This window comes from Symphalangus syndactylus, chromosome 18 (assembly GCF_028878055.3).
Source record: "Symphalangus syndactylus isolate Jambi chromosome 18, NHGRI_mSymSyn1-v2.1_pri, whole genome shotgun sequence".
NCBI lineage: Eukaryota > Metazoa > Chordata > Mammalia > Primates > Hylobatidae > Symphalangus > Symphalangus syndactylus.
In genome coordinates, this window is record NC_072440.2 from 84645694 (window position 1) to 84665632 (window position 19939).

Sequence of the window (19939 nt, forward strand, 5' to 3'; positions counted from 1 at the left end):
AAACTACATTGCCTGACCTTGTGCTTTCTAGGTATCGGAAGATCTGTTGAAGGCTCCGATCCATTGACCAGAGTATATATTCCTGGGTCCAGCCCACAGGGAGTTCTGAAACACTGGATGCAACAGTGTATGTCAATGTAATTGAAGTTTCATTAAAGTACCAGTAAGGAAAACAATAAGAGAGATTAACTTAGAAAGCAGAAAGCTATCATAGTGAAGGAAGTAAAACAGAGTCCAGGTACTTTACGTCTAACTTTCACAGAATTTATCAGTAGAATAGGCTGAAGACAGGCTTTACTCACCATGTCAGGTTAGCTTCAGTGCAAGCCATCCTGAGGTTTTCTTCCCACTGTGGATCTGGGAGAAGAGGTGAAGAATCTATCAGCCTCATGACTATTGATGATTGTGATCATTTTGTCCAACCCCCTCTTTTTGCAAATAAGGAAACAAAGATGAAGTTATGCCCAAGATCATAAAGCTAATTAGTGGCAGATCTCAGACTTAACCCATCTCAAGATTTTTTAAAAAGCTATACTATGCTGCCTTCATCATACAGTAGATGTAAGCTGTATACATTGGGAAGAATAGGAATAATCATAGTAATAAGCAGTGAGAGTAGGGGAAACAGAGGTCATGATACATATCTTTTTCTCCAAAGGGGTCTATCCAGTATCTACGGTGGGGGGAAAAAGATAGGGAAACTTCCCTCACCAAACTCTTGGTAGTTACCCTTTGTCCATTCTAAATCTCACCAAGTTTCCTTCCCAATACCTTGGGCTTTGCACAAAAGGAGCTGAGGAAAGGAGGCATAAGGAAAGGAACCATGGAAAGAATTATGGAGCCATATACATACATATCTTTAGACATGGAGATGCTAGAAAAAAGAGGCACACTTCTTCCATTTACATCCTCTTTTTCAACCTCCCTCCACCTGCTATTTAAGGCTAGAGTCATAAGGCCAACCCACAATTGGTCTGTTATTAACCTTGAGCTGAAGAGTAAAGGATAGGATCTCTCTGATCTGTCAGTTTCTGGATCTTTTTCAATCTATGCTGCTTTGAAGTCTAGAGAAGCACAAAAAGAAAAAAGAAAATCAGATTATGTTCTAGGTTAGAGACTTTATTGACAGCACTTCTCACCTTTTAGATATCAGATATTGATACATCTCATATATCAGATATTGATACAGTTGGCATCCATAACCACATGTAAATGCTGTAACAAACATATAAATATCAGGGAATATAGAGGACAGTGGTTAACTTCCTAAGAGAGAAGGGAAGAGAATTATTCAAGAAGTTGCATTTGTACTGGAGTTTAAAGAATCAGCACAAGGCTTTTAGGTGAAGAAAGAGTATTTCAGGCAAGTGGGAACATCACTGAGATCAGCATGTCATGATTGTCAGGTGCACTTTTGCTAAGTAGTGGGAGATGCTAGGCTGACAAGTAGATGGAAGCCAGGTTATGCCTAATGGTAGAATTTTAATTTTATTCTGTAGTCGGAAAACTTCTGGGATTTTTTCAAAGTGCTCCAAGTCATTTTAAAGGCAGTAATGACATTTGTTACAATTTCAAATAAAACAATTTTTTTTTTTGAGATGGGATCTCACTCTGTCTCCCAGGCTGGAGTGCAGTGGCGCCATCTCGGCTCACTGCAACCTCTGCCTCCTGGGTTCAAGCGATTCTTCTTCCTCAGCCTCCTGAGTATCTGAGCCACCATGCCTGACTAATTCTTGTATTTTTAGTAGAGACAGGGTTTTGCCACGTTGGCCGGGCTGGTCTCACACCCCTGACCTCAGGTGATCCGCCCACCTCGGCCTCCCAATGTGCTAGGATTACAGGTGTGAGCCACTGCACCCAGCCTAGTGTCCTTTTAAATGCCAAATTAAGCTCCTCAAAAAAGAGTAAGGCAAATCCTTACACACCAAAATTAAGGAGAAAACTGAAAAACATGAGTAGAAAATCATCTGATACTTCAATGCCCTACATCATTTGTAGCGTCAGTCAGAAGGGATTTGGGTTAACAACAAGGTAGGAGCAAAAGACAAGGCCCATGTGAAGTGTGTATTTGGAATAGAGACCCTGGGAAAAACCCAGAATTCTCAAAAGTGCTACATGTTTAGTGGAAAAGTGGCTAGGAAAAAAATCTGCCCACCACGAGAAAATTTGTACTCTAGGTGGGAAAAAACAAAAAACAAAAAACACTTTCTCTGAGAATTTTAACCATGAGTCTATCCTCATACTGGCTTGGAGTTCTAATTTATACCCACTGTGTAGCCAGGAACCTCAAATTGAAAATAAAAGTGGAGTGAACTTTGGCTGGTAATGCGTTAGGGCAAAAGATGAAAGTAAATGTAAATCTCCTTGGAAATTAAAAAGGAGTAGAAGTGGTCAGGTGCAGTGGCTCATGCCTGTAATCCCAGCACTTTGGGAGGCTAGGCAGGAGGATCACTTGTGCTCAGGAGTTTGAGACCAGCCTGGACAACATAGTGAGACCCTGTCTTTACAAAAAATAAAAAATAATTTAAAAAAATTAGCTGCGGCGGCCAGGCATGGTGGCTCATGCCTATAATCCCAGCACTTTGGGAGGCCGAGGCAGATGGATCACTTGGGGTTGGGAGTTCGAGACCAGCCTGGCCAATATGGTGAAACCCCGTCTCTACTAAAAATACAAAAAATTAGCCAGGCATGGTGGCGTGCACCTGTAATCCCAGCTACTTGGGAGGCTGAGGCAGGAGAATCACTTCAACTCGGAAGGTGGAGGTTGCAGTGAGCTGAGATCACGCCACTGAACTCCAGCCTGGGTGACAGAGCAAGACTCAGTCTCAAAAAAAAAAAAAAAATTAGCTGGGTGTGGTAGTGTGTGCCTGTGGTCCCAGATACTTGGGTGGCTGAGGTAGGAGGATCTCTTGAGCCCGGGAGGTCAAGGCTGCAGTGATCTGTGATCCTTCCGCTGCACTCTCCAGCCTGGGTGATACAGTAAGACCCTGTCTCAAAAAAAAAAAAAGAAGTAGAAGAGGAAGAAGAAGAAAACAAACACATTAATGAATGTGAAAACTCTGATAAAATAGTTAAATTCCTAGAAAAAAATATAAGATACCAAAACTGGCTAAAAGGAAATAGATCATTTGAGTAGACCAGTAAGTATGAAAGCAATTGAAATGATAATCAGACATTCTACATCAGACATAATAAAATAATTCACCAAGGTTTCTGAATACCAGAACAACTTACAAATATCAGTAGCATTTCTCTACTACAGTAAAAACTATAAAAATTATAATTTAATAAAAGATATTCTTCACAATAGCAATAAAAATGATAAAAGTATCAAGGTATTAAGTAAACCAAGAATACAGAAGACTTCCATGTAGAAAACTGTAAAATTTGAATAAAAGACATAGAAGATGATCTGAATAAATGGAGAGATAGTCCAAGTTCTTGGTTGGAATAACTTGAAATCACAAAGATGTCAGTACTCCCCAAATTAAACTTTTTTTTTTTTTTGAGACAGAGTCTCACTCTGTCGCCCAGGCTGGAGTGCAGTGGTGCGATCTCAGCTCACTGCAACCTCCACCTCCCAGGTTCAAGCGATTCTCCTTCTTCAGCCTCCTGAGTAGCTGGGACTACACGTGTGCACCACCAGGCCCAGCTAATTTTTATATTTTTAGTAGAGATGGGGTTGCACCATGCTGGCCAGGCTGGTCTCGAACTCGAACTCCTGACCTCGTGATCCACCCGCCTCAGCCTCCCAAAGTGCTAGGATTATAGGCGTGAGCCACCGCACCCAGCCAAATTAAATATATGTGTGTGTGTCTGTATATAGACACACATATATATATATCTATATTTACTTTTTTTTTTGAGACAGGGTCTCATTCTATTGCCTAGGCTGGAGTGCAGTGGCATGATCATGGCTTACTACAGCCTCAACATCCTGGGCTCAAGTAATTCTCAGCCTCCCAAGTAGCTGGAACTACAGGTGCATGACTCCATGCCTGGCTAATTTTTTTTTATTTTTTTGTAGAGACAAGGTCTCATTATGTTGTCCAGGCTTAGATTATATTTTAATGCATTCCCAATTCATATTTCATTTGGAATGTTTCAAGAACTTGTTAAATGCTCTAAAATTAATATGACAAAATAAAGGCCTACTGATAGCTAAATCAACCTTAAAAAGAAGAGCAAAGGAGGGACTTGCTGTACCAAACACTAAGACACACTACAAAGCTGTAGGAAATAAAGACAGGAACAAATAGACCAATGGAACAGATAGAGAGCTCAGAGACAGGCTTATGTATATATGGCCACTTATTATAATAAAGGGAGTCCCATAAATCAATGGGAAAATGATTCTTTAGCAAATGGTGATGGGAATTGGGCACAGTGACTCACACCTGTAATCCCAGCACGTTGGGAGGCCAAGGCTGGCAGATTGCTTGAGCTCAGGAGTTCGAGACCAGCCTGGGCTATGTGACGAAACCCCATTTCTACAAAAAAAATACAAAAAGCTAGCTGGGCATGGTAGCACATGTCTGTGGTCCCAGCTACTCAGGAGGCTGAGGTAGGAAGATCACTTGAGCCCGGGAGGTGGTTGCATTGAGCCGAGACCACACCATTGCACTCCAACTTGAGTGAAAGAGTGAAACCCTGTCTCAAAAAAAAAAAAAAAAAAATGGTTATGGGAAAAGTGGCTCACTATAGAGAAAAATAAAATTGTATCACTTCCTGATACCACATATAGAGGTGGACTCCAAGTATATTAAAAACTACAATGTGAAATGTAAGACTGGAACACAGAAAAAAAGGTAGGAGAAAATCTTTGTGGCCTAGAGCAGAGAACTCCTTAAGGAAAACTTCAGAAAAATAAACCATAGGCATAATTGCTAAAACAGAAGATTTTAAATATTTCTGCCACACACAAAAAGAGATAAGTGAGATGACGGATATGTTAATTCACTTGATTTAATCAATCCACAATGTAAACATGCAACAAACCATCACATTATACACCATAAATATATACATTGGTATGTCTCAAATTAGTTTTTTGTTTTGAGACAGAGTTTCCTTCTGTCACCCAGGCTGGAGTGCAGTAGTTCAAAGTTCATGGCAACCTCTGCCTCCCAGGCTCAAGCAATTCACACACCTCAGCCTCCTGGAGAAGCTGGGATTACAGGCATGCACCACCATGCCCCGCTCGTTTTTATATTTTTCGTAGGGACAGGGTTTCATCATATTGGCCAGGCTGGTCTCAAACTCCTGACCTCAAGTGATCCACCCTTCTCGGTCTCCCGAAGTGCATGAGCCACCGTGCCATACTCCTCAGAAATTTTTTAATCTAGTAGAAGACCTTCCCACATTCAAATGGAACCTCAAAATGACAAATCTACCATTCACTCCTAACCTCGGGTAACTGCAAAGAAAAGTTGCCTTCACACTGAGAATTCCAGGGGTCTGGGGTGAAGTCTCTGAGAAGTCATAACCACAGACTAACTTTTGTATATTTGGCAGCTCAGGTTCACATTATCTGGGTTGTCCCAAAAAACCTTCAAGCCATGAATTTAAAGTGGTCCTGGACTGATTGATGGTGCCAGAGTCAAAAGTAAATGAAATACTCTTTGAAGAGGCTGGGCGCCATGGCTCACACCTGTTAATCCCAGCACTTTGGGAGGCCGAGGCAAGCGGATCGCGAGGTCAGGAGATTGAGACCATCCTGGCCAACATGGTGAAACCCCATCTCTACTAAGAATACGAAAATTAGCCAGGCATGGTGGTGCGTGCCTGTAGTCCCAGCTACTCGGGAGGCTGAGGCAGGAGAATTGCTTGAACTCGGGAGGCAGAGGTTGCAGTGAGCTGAGATCGTGCCACTGCACTCCAGCCTGGGCAACCAAGTGAGACTCCATCTCAAAAAAAAAGAAAAAAGAAAAAAGAAATAAATAAAATACAAGTATAAATTTGTAAGAAACAGAAACCCATAAAAAGTGATCTAGCAGATTTGAAAACAGAATCAAATATTACTTCCAGAAATTAATAAGAATGCAAAGTACTGAAATGGATGGGCTTACTAGCATTGATAAAATATTTCTGAATAAAGAATGGATAAGTACATATATTTAAATCTGAGGAGTAACCACTAAAAGAATAGAAACAGAGTTCATAACTTCCAAGCTAGTAGAAGGGGAAAAAATGGAAAGAAAAAAAGCACCAGTTTGGGATTTCAATTTATAGTAATGGTTTGAACCCTCCAAATGAAAACAGCAAGAAAAGTTGGACAAAATATGTTTTAAAATATCCATTTAAAGTCATTAGAGACCTATCAAGGGATCAAAAACCAGAAGAGCCAAGATCCTAGAGAAAAAGGAAGTGGAGGGAAATAAGCCCAGCTGAATTGAAATTTCACAGTTTTATGGGAATAGATGAACAAATAAATGAGTTGAGAACCCCTAATATCCCTGGCTTTCAGCTGGAATCCCTAAAGGGCTATACCTAGGAGTAAGAATAAACCTGAAATAAACCAGGCTCAAAAATGGAAGCTCAGCCTCTGATAAATTTAATCCTTTATTGGATTGAGATGATCCCTAATCTAAATGACTGCCAGAAGCGAAAATATTGCTACTCTCTGGAGGAAAGTAACTTTATCCAGAACCTTGAATTTTCTCTTTGAAATTATATATAAAATCTCTGGTATTAAATAAAAAATTGCCATGCTTACTAGAAGACAAGACTGACTGAAGACTAAGAGATAAACATGGGGAATAAAAACAAATCCATAGGCAATTCAGATATTGGCGTAATAAAACATGGATTTTAAAATGTATGCGCTTTATATATACATGAAATTAGATGACGAGATGGAGAATTTTGGCCAAGAACTAAAAACTAAAAAAAAATTTAAAAATCTAATGGAAATTCTAGAACAGGAGAAATAAAGAACTCAGTAAGCAGTACAGATTAGACACAACTGAAGAAATGTCTGAAGAAAACATCCATAATGAAGCATGGAAAGAAAATAGATAAAAGAGCCAATAGACATATGGGACACAGTAATAGGAGTCCCAGAAGTAAAGGGGAGACAGGATTCCCAGACACAAAGGCAAGCAGAAACAACATTTGAAAGTTAACAGTGCAGGGAGTATATGGTAACTCTCTGTACTTTCTGCTCAATTTTGCTGTGAACCTAAAAACTGCTTTAAAATAGTCTATTAAAAAAAAAAAAAGGAATAGCTAAGAGCTTTCCAAAACTGAGAAAGCCTAAGATGCAAGCCTTAGATGCAAGAAGTGTTATGAAGCAGCATAAAGACAAAGAAAACCTAAACATAAGTACACTACAGGATGCTGAATACCAACACAATGAATCTTTTTTTTTTTTTGAGATGGAGTCTTGTCCAGCTTGTCGCCATGCTGGAGTGCAGTGGTGCGATCGATCTCGGCTCACTGCAACCTCTGCCTCCCCAATTCAAGCGCTTCTTCTGCCTCAGCTTCCCAAGTAGCTGGGACTACAGGCACGTGCCACCATGCCCAGCTAATTTTTGTATTTTTAGTAGAGATGGTGTTTCACCATGTTGGCCAGGATGGTCTCGATCTCTTGACCTCATGATCTGCTCGCCTCAGCTTCCCAAAGTGCTGGGATTACAGGCATGAGCCACCACACCCAGCCCTAACACAATGGGTCTTAATCGGCAAAAATAAAAGACGCATTATATTCAAAGGAGGAATAAGATGAATAGTTGATATCTTTTAGAAATATTGGAAGCCAGAAAACAATAGAATAACATCTTTTAATGTGCTAAAAGAAAATAAGTGCCTACCTAGATTTTTTTTTTTTCCTTTTAGCGACCAGGTCTCTATGTTGCCCAAGCTGCTGTGCAGTGACACAATCATAGCTCACTGTAACCTCAAACTCTTGGGCTCAAGCAATCATCCTGTCTCAGCCTCCTGAGTAGCTAGGACTACAGGTACACACCACCACACCCAGCCAGTTTTTTTGGTTTTTGGAGAGATGGGATCTTACTGTGTTTCCCATGCTGGTCTCAAACTGCTGGCCTCAAGTGATCCTCCCATCTTGGCCTCTCAAAGTGCTGGGATTACAAGCATGAACCATAGCACATGGCTCTTAGACTTTTATACTTAGTGAAACTACCCTTCAAAATTTAAGGCAAAATAGAGAAATTTTCAGTCAAAGAAAAGCAAACTATTCATAGTATGCCTAATTGGTCTGGCTAGGACTTTCAAAACAATGTTGAATAGAAGTAGTGAAAACAGGATTTATTCCAAGAATGCAAAGATTTTTCAACATAAGAAAATAAATCACTGTAATATACCACATTAATAACATAAAAAAGAAAAACTCACATGATCATATAAATTGATGCAGAAAAAAGTATTTGACATAATCCTACAATAATTTATAATAAAAACACTCAACCAAATAGAAATAGAAGGAAACTTCCTTAGCATGATAAAGGACATTGCAATGGGCCCAATGTTTATGTCCCCCCCAAAATTCATATGTTGAAATCCTTACCCTCAATGTAATGTATTAGTAGATGAGGCCTTTGGGAAGTGATTAGGTCATGAGGGGTTTCCCTCTTGAATGGGATTAGTGTCCTTACAAACAATTCTCCACAGGACTGGGCATGGTGGCTCACACCTGTAATCCCAGCACTTTGGGAAGCTGAGGTGGGTGGATCACTTAAGGCCAGGAGTTTGAGACCAGCCTGGCCAACATGGCGAAAACCTGTCCCTACTAAAAATACAAAAATTAGCCAGGCATGATGGCACATGCCTATAATCCCAGCTACTCAAATAGCTGAGGCACAAGAATTGCTTGAACCCAGAAGGAGGAGGTTCCAGTGAGCTGAGATCATGCCACTGCACTCCAGCCTTGGCAACAGAGTGAGACTCTGTCTCAAAAAAAAAAAAAAAAATACTCCAGAGATATCTCTCAGTCTTTCCGTCATATAAAAACACAGTGAGAAGTTGCCAGTCTGCAACCTAGAAGAAGTACCTCACCAGAATCTGACCATGCTGGCACCCCAATCCTGGACTTCCCAGCCTCCAGAGCTGTGAGAAAAAAGTTTCTGTTGTTTATAAGCCACCCAGTTAATGATATTTTGTTACAGAAACCTGAATGGACTAAGATAGAAACTGGTACCAAGAAGTGGGGGTGCTGTTGCCACAAACACCAAAAAACGCATAATGAGAAGGGGGTGGAAGAGTTTTGAGGCGCATGCTAGAAAAAGCCTACATTGCCATAAATGAACTATTAAGGGTGATGCTGCTGAGGGCTCAGAAAGAAAAGAGGAGAATTGTAGAGAAAGCTTCCATCTTCTTGGAGAATATCTAAGTAGTCACTAACACAATGTTTGTAGAAATATGCACAGTAAAGGCCATTAAAGGCCATTATGACGAGGTCTCAGAGAGAAATAAGGAACATATTATTGGAAACAGAGAAATGGTGATCCTTGTAAAGTGGTAAAGAACTTAGCAGAATTATGTTCATGTTCTAGTGTTCTATGGAAAGTAGAACTTGTGAGTCATGAAACTGGGTATTTAGCTAGAGTTCTTTTTTTTTCTTTTTCTTTTTCTTTCTTTTTTTTTTTTTTTTTTGAGACAGAGTTTTGCTCTTGTTGCCCAGGCTGGAGTGCAGTGGTGTGATCTCGGCTCACTGCAAACTCCACGTCCCGGGTTCAAGCAATTCTCCTGCCTCAGCCTCCCAAGTAGCTGGGATTACAGGCACCTGCCACCACACCCGGCTAATTTTTGGATTTTTAGTAGAGACAGGGTTTCACCATGTTGGCCAGGCTGGTCTCAAACTCCCGACCTCAGGTGATCTGCCTGCCTCAGCCTCCCAAAGTGCTGGGATTACAGGCACAAGCCACCATGCCTGGCCAGCTAATGAGATTTCTAAGTAAAGTTTTGAAGAAGTGCTTTGGTCCTCCTGACTGTTTATGGTAAAATGAGAGAAGAAAGGATTGACTCGAAGATGGAATTATAAGGAATTAGAATGTAAGGATATGAAAAGTTCTCAGCCTATCCCTATTGCAAAAAATGAGAAAGTGTATTCAAAGAGAACACTAAAGGTGTGACCAAGTGACCCTTTGATAAGGAGATCAGTATATGTGTGAAACATGGACTTAATCAGCCACCACAGCAGGAAAACTGCCAGGTTGAACTGAAGGAGCAGGAGATGGGAGGCAATGAGGCAAGGCTGTTGGTCTTCTTGAATTTTACAATTTGGGACCATAGAGCTCTTCAGCCACAAACATACACTATTCTGGAAGACAAGGAAAGAATAACCTGGAAGGTGATTCAGAGATCATCGGGGCTGCCACCTCAGTTTCAAAAAGAGGGACCATTGCCTCACTTTCAACAGGTTAGACAACCTCTACCCAAAGCTGTGTGGGCAGGGCCACCTGGCAAAGCCCTGGGGGTGCAACTCCTGCCAAGTAGAGCCACTGGAGCAGGTCCTTCACTCTGGTGGGTCTAGAAGTCAGGAACATTGCCGCAGTGACGCCTCATCTGTTTAAAATTGTACAGAAGTTCTAACCAGAGCAATTAGGCAAGGAAAAGAAAAGCCATGCAAATTAGAAAGGAAGAAGTAAAACTGTGTTCACAGATGACATATCTTACATACAGAATATCAGAAAGAAACCAGAAGAAACCTATTAGAGCTAATAAAAGCAACTCCATTTTTAGCATCCAAAACAATAAAATACTCAGGAATAAATTTAATCAAGGACGTGCAAGATTGTACACTGAGAAGTTCAAAGCATTGTTGAAAAACTAAAGAAGACCTAAATAAATGGAAAGACATCCCTTGTTCATGGATTGGAATATTTAATATTATTAAAATGGCAATATTCCCCAAAGCAATCTACAGATTCAGTATAATCCCTATCAAAATCCCAATAGCCTTTTTTACAGAAATGAAAAAGCTGGTCCTAAAATTCGTATGGAATTACAAAGGTCCCTGAATAGCCAAAACAATCTTGAAAAAGAACAAATTTGGAGGACTCATACTTCCTGATTTTAAAACTTACAAAGCTGTAGTAATCAAAACAGTGTGGTACTGGCATAAGGATAAACATATAGACCTATGCAATCAAATTGAGTCTAGAAATAAATCCATACATCTACAAATCAATTGATTTTCTATAAGGGTAACAAGACCATTCAATAGGAAAAGAATAGTCTCTTCAACAAATGGTGCTGGGACAACTAGATAGCCACATGCAAAAGAATGAAGTTGGACTCTTAATTCACACCATCTAATTCAAAAGATTAATTCAAAATGATGCAAAGACCTAAATGTAAGAGCTGTAAAACTATAAAACTCTCAGAAGAAAACATAGGATTGTGATGGTTAATTTCATGTCAACTTGGCTAAGCTATGTGCCCAGCTGTTTGTTCAAAAGCTAGTCTAGGGCTGGGCGTGGTGGCTCACGCCTGTAATCCCAGCACTTTGGGAGGCCAAGGTGGGCAGATCACGAGGTCAAGAGATCAAAACCATCCTGGCCAACATGGTGAAACCTCATCTCTACTAAAAATACAAAAATTAGCTGGGCATTGTGATGCACACCTGTAGTCCCAGCTACTCAGGAGGCTGAGGAAGGAGAATTGCTTGAACCCAGGAGGCGGAGGTTGCAGTGAGCTGAGATGGCACCTCTGCACTCCAGAGGGAGACTCCATCTAACAAACAAACAAACAAAAAAGCTAGTCTAGATGTTGCTTGTTGCTGTGAAAGTAGTTTTCAGATGTGCTTAACATTTAGAATTAGTACACCTTAAAGCTGATTAATGTCCACAATGTGGGTGGGCATCACCCAATCAGTTGAAGGCCTTGAGAGCAGAGACTGAGGTTTCCTGAAGAGGAAGGTATTCTGCCTCAAGACTGCAATGGGAAATCCTTGCCTGAGTTTCTAGCCTGGCCTATGCTGACTTTGGACTCAAGACTACAACATCAACTCTTGAGTTTCTGGTCTGCCCTATGGATTTCTGATTTGTAAGTCCTGACAATTTTGTGAACCAATTTCTTAAAATCTCTCTCTCCCTGTCTCTTTTTCATGTATGTGTGTTTGTTATAATAAAGAATAATCTGGTTTTGTCCCAGGTGCCTAGCATAAAACATCAGAAGCCTTTAGAATTTTGTGTTAGGGGTGTCTGTCATATAATGAGGTGAAAAAGAGAAATTACTTCTCCTTCTATGTTAGGAGGCAGGGATAACCTTGATTCTAAAATCTAATAAGGACAATATTAGAAAGAAAAATCATAAGCTAATCTCTTTCATGAACATAGATGCACAAGTCCTAAACAAAATATCAGCAAAGTGAATCCAATAATATATGAAAAGCATCCGCCAGGCACAGTGGCTCACACCTGTAATCCCAGCACTTTGGGAGGCCAAGGCAGGTGGATCACTTGAGGTCAGGAGTTCGAGACCAGCCTGTCCAACATGATGAAACCCCGTCTCTACTAAAAATACAAAAAATTAGCCGACTGTGGTGGCAGGTGCCTTAGTCCCAGCTACTAGGAAGGCTGAGGCAGGAGAATCACTTGAAGCCGGCAGGCGGAGGTTGCAGTGAGCTGAGATCATACCACTGCACTCCAACCTGGGTGACAGAGAGAGACTCCATCTCAAAAAAAAAAAAAAAAAAAAAAAAGAAAGAAAAAAAGAAAAGAAAGAAAAGCATCATGAACATATATTTATTGCAAGAATTCACAGTTGTTTTATTTTCAAAACTCAGTGTAATTCAGCACGTTAATAGGATAAACAAGAAAACCATATAACCATCTCACAGAGAGACATGAAAATCACTTGATAACACACTTGATCTTAGCCAAAAGGCCGAGAAGCGATGAAAATCACTTGATAAAATTTATCACCTGGCCAGGCGCAGTGACTCATGCTTGTAATCTCAGCACTTTGGGGTGTCAAGGCGGGCGGATCACCTGAGGAAAGGAGTTTCAGCACAGCCTAACCAAAATGGTGAAACTCCATCTCTACTAAAAATACAAAAATTAGCCAGGCGTGGTGGCACTTGCCTGTAATCCCAGCTACTCAGGAGGCTGAGGCACAAGAATCGCTTCAACCCGGGAGGCGGAGGTTGCAGTGAGCAGAGATCACACCACTGCACTCCAGCCCGGGCAACAGAGTGAGACTCTGTCTCAAAAAAAAAAAAAAAAAAAAAAAAAAATTTAACACCCATTCACACTAAAACTATCTGCAGACTGGAAATAAAAGGGAACTTCCTTAATTTGATAGAGTATTTACAAAAACCATATAGCAAACATTACACATAAATGATGAATTATTGCAAACTATCCTCTAAAAAAAAAAAAAAAAAAGAATCCCTACTATACCATCTCCATTGAACATTGTAGAGGAAGTCCTAATCAATGCAATAAAACAAGAAAAAGAAAAGGTATAAGAATCAGAAAGAAAGTAATAAAATTATCATTTGCAGACAATATAGTTGTGTAGAATATCCAAAACATCTATAGATAAATAATTAGAATTGATAAGCAAATTTAGCAAAGTCTCTAGGTAGAAAGTCAATATATAAAAATCTATTGTGTTTTCAAGTATCAGGATCATTTAGAAAATGACATTTAAGGCTGGGTATGGTTGCGGATGCCTGTAATCCAAGCACTTTGGGAGGCCAAGGTGAGAGGATTGCTTGAGGCCAGGAATTGAAGACCAGCCTGGGCAACATAGTGAGACCCCATCTCTACAAAAGAAATTTTATTTATTTTTATTTTTTGAGGCGGAGTCTTGCTCTGTCACCCAGGTTGGAGTGCAGTGGTGTGATCTTAGCTCACTGCAACCTCCGCCTCCCAGGCTCAAGTGATTCTCCTACCTCAGCCTCCCAAGTAGCTGAGACTACAGGCACGTCATCATGCCAGACTAATTTTTTGTATTTTTAGTAGAGATGGGGTTTCACCATGTTGGCCAGGCTGCTCTGGAACTCCTGACCTCAGGTGATCCCACCAGGCTAAGTCTCCCAAAGTGCTGGGATTACAGGTGTGAGCCACCACGCCTGGCCTCCACAGAAGAAATTTTAAAAATTAATCAGGTATGGTGACACATTCCTGTAGTCCTAACTACTTAGGAGGCTGAGGTGGTAGGATCACTTGAGTCCAAAAGTTCAAGGCCGCAGTGACTATAATTGTGCCACTGCACTTCAGCCTGGACAACACAAAGAGATCCTATTTCTTAAAAAAAAAGTAAATAAATAAAAGAAAATGACATTTAAAATACCACACCAAACCAGACATTATGTGCCTCTTGATGATTATCATCACCTGTGAAATATCTTCTTCCCCTCCTCAAAAAATATGAATTCTGATAAGTCTTAGGTCCAACTTCCCCATTTACAAAACATACAGGAGATAAGGGAACATGTTAAATGACAATACGGACATTTAATCAGCAAAATGTTAACTGCAAAATCTAAAGGACAAATAACCCATTTCTTTTTTTTTTTTTTTTTTTTTGAGACAGAGTCTCACTCTGTTGCTCAGGCTGGAGTGCAGTGGTGTGATCTCAGCTCGCTGCAACCTCCACCTCCTGGGTTCAAGTGATTCTCCTGCCTCAGCCTCCCCAGTAGCTGGGATTACAGGCGCGTGCCACCACACCGGGCGAATTTTTTGTATTTTTAGTAGAGATGGGGTTTCACCATGTTGGCCAGGCTGGTCTTGAACTCCTGACCTCAAGTGATCCACCTGCGCAGCCTCCCAAAATGCTGGGATTACATGCTTGAGCCACTGCACCCAGCCCCATTTCTTCAACACATAAATGAATAGAATAAAAGAAAGAAATGAAGATGGAGAATTTACAGATTAGAAGACACTTAAGAGACACACAAATCCATTTCAATCTGTGATCTTGAATCAAATAAACAGACTATAAATAATAATTTATATCACTTAGGAGACAATTGGAATTTTTTTTTTTTTTTTCGAAACAGGGCCTGGCTCCGTCACCCAAGCTGGAGTGCTGTGGAGCAATCTTGGCTCAATGCAACCTCTTCTCCCGAGGCTCAAGTGATCCTCTCACCTCAGCCTCCTGAGTAGCTGGGACCATAGGTGCACACCACCACACCCAGCTAATTTTTATATCGTTAGTAGAGACAGGGTTTCACCATGTTGCCCAGGCTGATCTCCAACTCCTGAGCTCAAGCAATCCTCCTGCCTCAGTCTCCTAAAGTGCTGGGGTTACAGACTTGAGTCACCACACCCAGGTGATAATTGGAGTTTGAATGCTGAAGGATATTTGATGGTATTAAAAAATTACTATTAGGGCCGAGCGTGGTGGCTCATGCCTGTAATCCCAGCACTTTGGGAGGCCGAGGCGGGCAGATCACGAGGTCAGGAGATCAAGACCGCAGTGAAACCCCGTCTCTACTAAAAATACAAAAAATTAGCCAGGCGTGGTGGCGGGCACCTGTTGTCCCAGCTACTCGGGAGGCTGAGGCAGCAGAATGGCATGAACCCGGGAGGCGGAGCTTGCAGTGAGTTGAGATGGTGCCACTGCACTCCAGCCTGGGTGACAGAGCGAGATTCTGTCTCAAAAAAAAAAAAAAAAAGAAGAAATTACTGTTAAATTTTTTGGCATGATAATGGTATTGTGTTTAACTATTTTTAAAGGTTCTTATGTTTTAGATATACATACTAAAATATTTACAAATGAAATTACATTATCTGGGATTTACTTCAAAATAATAAGGTAAGAGAGTTGAAGCTGGGTGATGGATCCATGAAGATTCATGACACACTTCTATATATTTTCAATTTGTTTAAAATTTCCTTAATGAAAATGAAAAAGTATTACTATAGCTTCAAAAAACCCCTCTATATTGAAAACTAAATATTATTGAGATAAATTAAGAAAGTCTAAATAAACGAGACATGAACACATTCACGGATCAGAAGACTTACTATTTTGGGGATGTCAGTTATCTCCAATTAAACTATAAATCCAATACATTCTCAATCAAAACCCTGCATGTTTTGTGTGACAATTAACAGGATGATTCACAGATTTATATGGAAATGTCAATGACCTAGAATAGTTAAGACAACTTCAAAGGTCAAAGTTGGGACCAGGCCTGGTGGCTCACACCTGTAATCCCAGCACATTGGGAGGCCAAGGTGAGCAGATCATCTGAGGTCAAGAGTTCAAGACCAGCCTGGCCAACATGGTGAAACCCTATCTCTACTAAAAAATACAAAAATTAGCTGGGCATGGTGGTGTGCACCTGTAATCCCAGCTACTCGGGAGGCTGAGGCAGGAGAATCACTTGAACCTGGGAGGTGGAAGTTGCAGTGAGCCGAGATCACCTCACTGCCCTCTAGCCTGGGTGACAGAGTGAGACTCTGTCTCAAAAAAAAAAAAAAAAAATCAAAGTTGGAAGACTTACATTACCAAATTTTAAGTCACTACAAAGCTACATGATTGAAGATAGCAAGATATTGCTGTGAGGATAGGCAGACCAATGTAACAAAACAGAGAGTCCCAAAATAGACCCACACATATACATTTACCTGATTTATGACAGGGTCACTAATAAAATTCAATGAGAATAGGATGATCTTTTCAATAAATGGTGCTGGAGGAAAGGACAGGGATTACAGTGAAGTGCTGAGAAAGAGTCATGAAAGTGTAGGATCAGATTTTAAATTCTGATATTTTGTTCATCATGGATTTTTTTGCATTAATTTTTATTTTTAAATAATATTGCATTAGGCTAGGCATGGTGGCTTATGCCTGTAATCCTACACATTGGGAGGCCAAGGCAGGCAAATTACTTGGACTCAGGAGTTTGAGACCAGACTGGGCAACATGGCAAAACCCCATCTCCACAAAAAACACAAAAATTAGCCAGGTATGGTGAAGCATGTCACCGGTCCCAGCTACTTGGAAGGTTGAGGTGGGAGTATCACTTGAGCCCAAGAGGTTGAGGCTACAGTGAGCTGTAATCACAGCACTGCACTTCAGCCTGGGCAACAGAACAAAATCTTGTCTCAATAAGAAAAAGAATAAGAATGTTTCATTAAATATCTCGATTATTAAGGTTTTTGGTGTTCTTTACATTTTGTGTTCAAGGTGAGTACCTCACTCATTTTTACCCTAGTTCCTGCCCTACTGGAAGAATTAGATATCTATATAGGGAGGAGCGGAGTGTTGACCCTTACCTCACACCATACACAAAAAGTAATTTGAGATGGATCATAGAGCTAAATGTGAAAGAAAAAATAAATAAGGCTTCTAGAAGAAATATAGAAGGGTATCTTCATGGCCTAGTGGTAAGCAAAGGTTTCTTGCACTGGGGATAGGGGTAGGGAGGGGAACACTAATCTTAAGAACATAACTTCATAAATTGGATTTCATTAAAATTTAGAACTTTTGGTCATTAAGACACCATTGTAAATGAAAAAGTAAGTCACAGAGTGGTAGAATTTATTTTAAATACCTGTATCTGGCAAAGGATTCATGTCCATAGTATTCAAAGAATTCCTACAAATCAGTTAAGTAAAAGAAACACTGATAACCCAATTATTAAAAATATGCAAAAGACTCGAACAGCCAGTTCACAAAAGAGAATTTCCAAATGGCCAATAAACATGAGAAGTTGCACATTATCATTAGTCATTAGGGAAATGCACATTAAAACCACAATGCAATACCACACAGACTCACCAGAGTGACTAAAATGAAACAGATGGGCTGGGCACAATGGCTCACACCTGTAATCTCAGCACTTTGGGAGGCCGGTTTTGGGGCAGATCACTCGACGTCAGGAGTTCAAGACCAACCTGGCCAACATGGTGAAACCCCATCTAAAAAAGCAGCCAGGCATGGTGGCGCACACCTGTGGTCCCAGCTACTCGGGAGGCTGAGGCAGGAGAATCACTTGATCTCGGGAGGCAGAGGTTGCAGTGAACCAAGATAGCACCACTGCATTTCAGGCTGGGAGACAGAGCAAGACTCCGTCTCAAAAAAAAACAAAAAAAAGAAAGAAAGGAAAGAAAGAAAAAAGAAAAAGATGGACAATGCCAAGTGTTGGCTAGAAGGTGGAGCAACTAGAATTCTTGATGCTACTCTTGGTATAATCACTTTAGAAAACTGGTATCATCTACTAAAATTAAACATATATACCACATGACTAAGCAATTCCTCTCCTATTGGAGATAAGAAACCCACCAACAATGCATTATGTGTAATTAAAATCCTGAAACCTTTTTTATCATATAGATATAACTTTTTTAATCACAAAAAATAAACAGACCAGGTGCAGTGGCTCACACTTGTAATCCCAGCACTTTGGGAGGCCAAGGTGGGCAGATCACCTGAGGTCAGGCGTTCAAAACCAGTCTGGCCAACGTGGCAAAACTCCGTCTCTACTAAAACTACAAAAATTAAATGGGCATGGTGGTGCATGCCTGTAGTCCCAGCTACTTGGGAGGCTGAGACAGGAGAATCACTTGAACCCAGGAGATGGAGGTTGCAGTGAGCCGAGATCGAGCTATTGCACTCCAGCCTGGGCAACAGAGTAAGATATCATCTCAAAAAAAAAAAAAAATTGACTTTTTGAAATGCAATGTGCAAGAATTCCAAATATAGGCTCACAGAGCCTTTTTCTGGCTATTTTTAATCCCACAAGAGGTAGTTAAATTTCATTCTACATTTGAATATACCCTGGGTCCCCAAATTAACAAGCATGATATGGTATAATGTCACTTTAAAATTTGTTGTTGTCGGCCGGATGAAGTGACTCACGCCTATAATCCCACCGCTTTGGGAGGCTGAGGTGGGCGGATCACCTGAGGTCAGGAGTTGGAGACCAGCCTGACCAACCAGCCTAGCCAACATGGTGAAACCTCGTCCCTACTAAAAATACAAAAGTTAGCCGGGCATGGTGGTGTGCACCTGTAATCCCAGCTACTTGGTAGGCTGAGCCAAGAGAATCGCTTGAATCTGGGAGGCAGAGGCTGCAGTGAGCCAAGATTGCGCCACTGTACTCCAGCCTGGGTGACAGAGCAAGACTCCGTCTCAGAAAAAAAAAAAAAAAATTGTTGTCAACAACATGAATCTCAAACACATTATGCTTAGCAAAAGAAGTGAGACACACAAGAATATATACTCTATAGGACTCTATTTTTTGCAAGTTTCAAGAATAGGCAAAACTAGTCCATGACAATAGAAATCAGAATAGAGGTTGTGTCTGAGCAGAGAGGAGGGCAGAGACTAGAAAATAACATGAGGGAACTATTCAGGGTTATGGCTATGCCATATCTTTATTAGGGTTTTAGTTACATGGGTATATAAATTTATCAAAACTCATCACCTTATACACTTAATATCTGTGCATTTTATGGTATTCAATTGTACCTTAATAAAAATGTATTTGTTAACAAAAAAGCTTTTTATTACATAAATATGTAGTAAGAAATTGTATTCATTGATTTATGAAGCAGAGTGACTTCCTGAGTAATTTACACTGTATTTTTATTGCAGCATCTTTCTGAGAAAGGAAGTAGATTCATGTTTTCCCATACCAAAGAAGGTAGCCAGGCCTTTGTTCATAGGGTCTTGGAACTCCTAATGCACAGCAGGGACTTGGTTTTTCAGGACTGAAAAAATTGTCAGGAACCTAAAAAACAACCGTCAATAAGTCTAGATCTGCAAAAATTTTAAGCTGAAATGTGCTAGAGGGTTGAGACAGGAGGGAAGCTGGCTCCTTGAAATGCAAACGATGCTAGGCCGGGCGCGGTGGCTCACGCTTGTATCCCAGCACTTTGGGAGGCCGAGGCGGGCGGATGACGAGGTCAGGAGATCGAGACCACGGTGAAACCCCGTCTCTACTAAAAATACAAAAAAAATTAGCCGGGTGTAGTGGCGGGCGCCTGTAGTCCCAGCTACTCGGAGAGGCTGA

At 40.7% G+C, this 19939-nt stretch overlaps 1 protein-coding gene across 2 annotated transcripts in view; it reads right to left on the bottom strand.

Annotated features, from left to right (window-relative positions):
- The window catches only part of LOC129468335 (glucokinase regulatory protein), an 83066-nt gene that overhangs the window by 17011 nt on the left and 46116 nt on the right, over positions 1-19939 (bottom strand). Inside the window, exons 2-4 of one of the 2 annotated variants that reach the window (XM_063623831.1) lie at positions 1019-1064; positions 303-354; positions 18-113 (exon numbers count right to left, since the gene is read on the bottom strand). In XM_063623831.1, the coding sequence (XP_063479901.1) occupies positions 18-113; positions 303-354; positions 1019-1064 (194 nt within the window). Of the gene's footprint in view, positions 1-17; positions 114-302; positions 358-985; positions 1065-19939 lie in introns of both variants that reach the window. The other variant, XM_055253751.2, reaches the window with a different exon arrangement.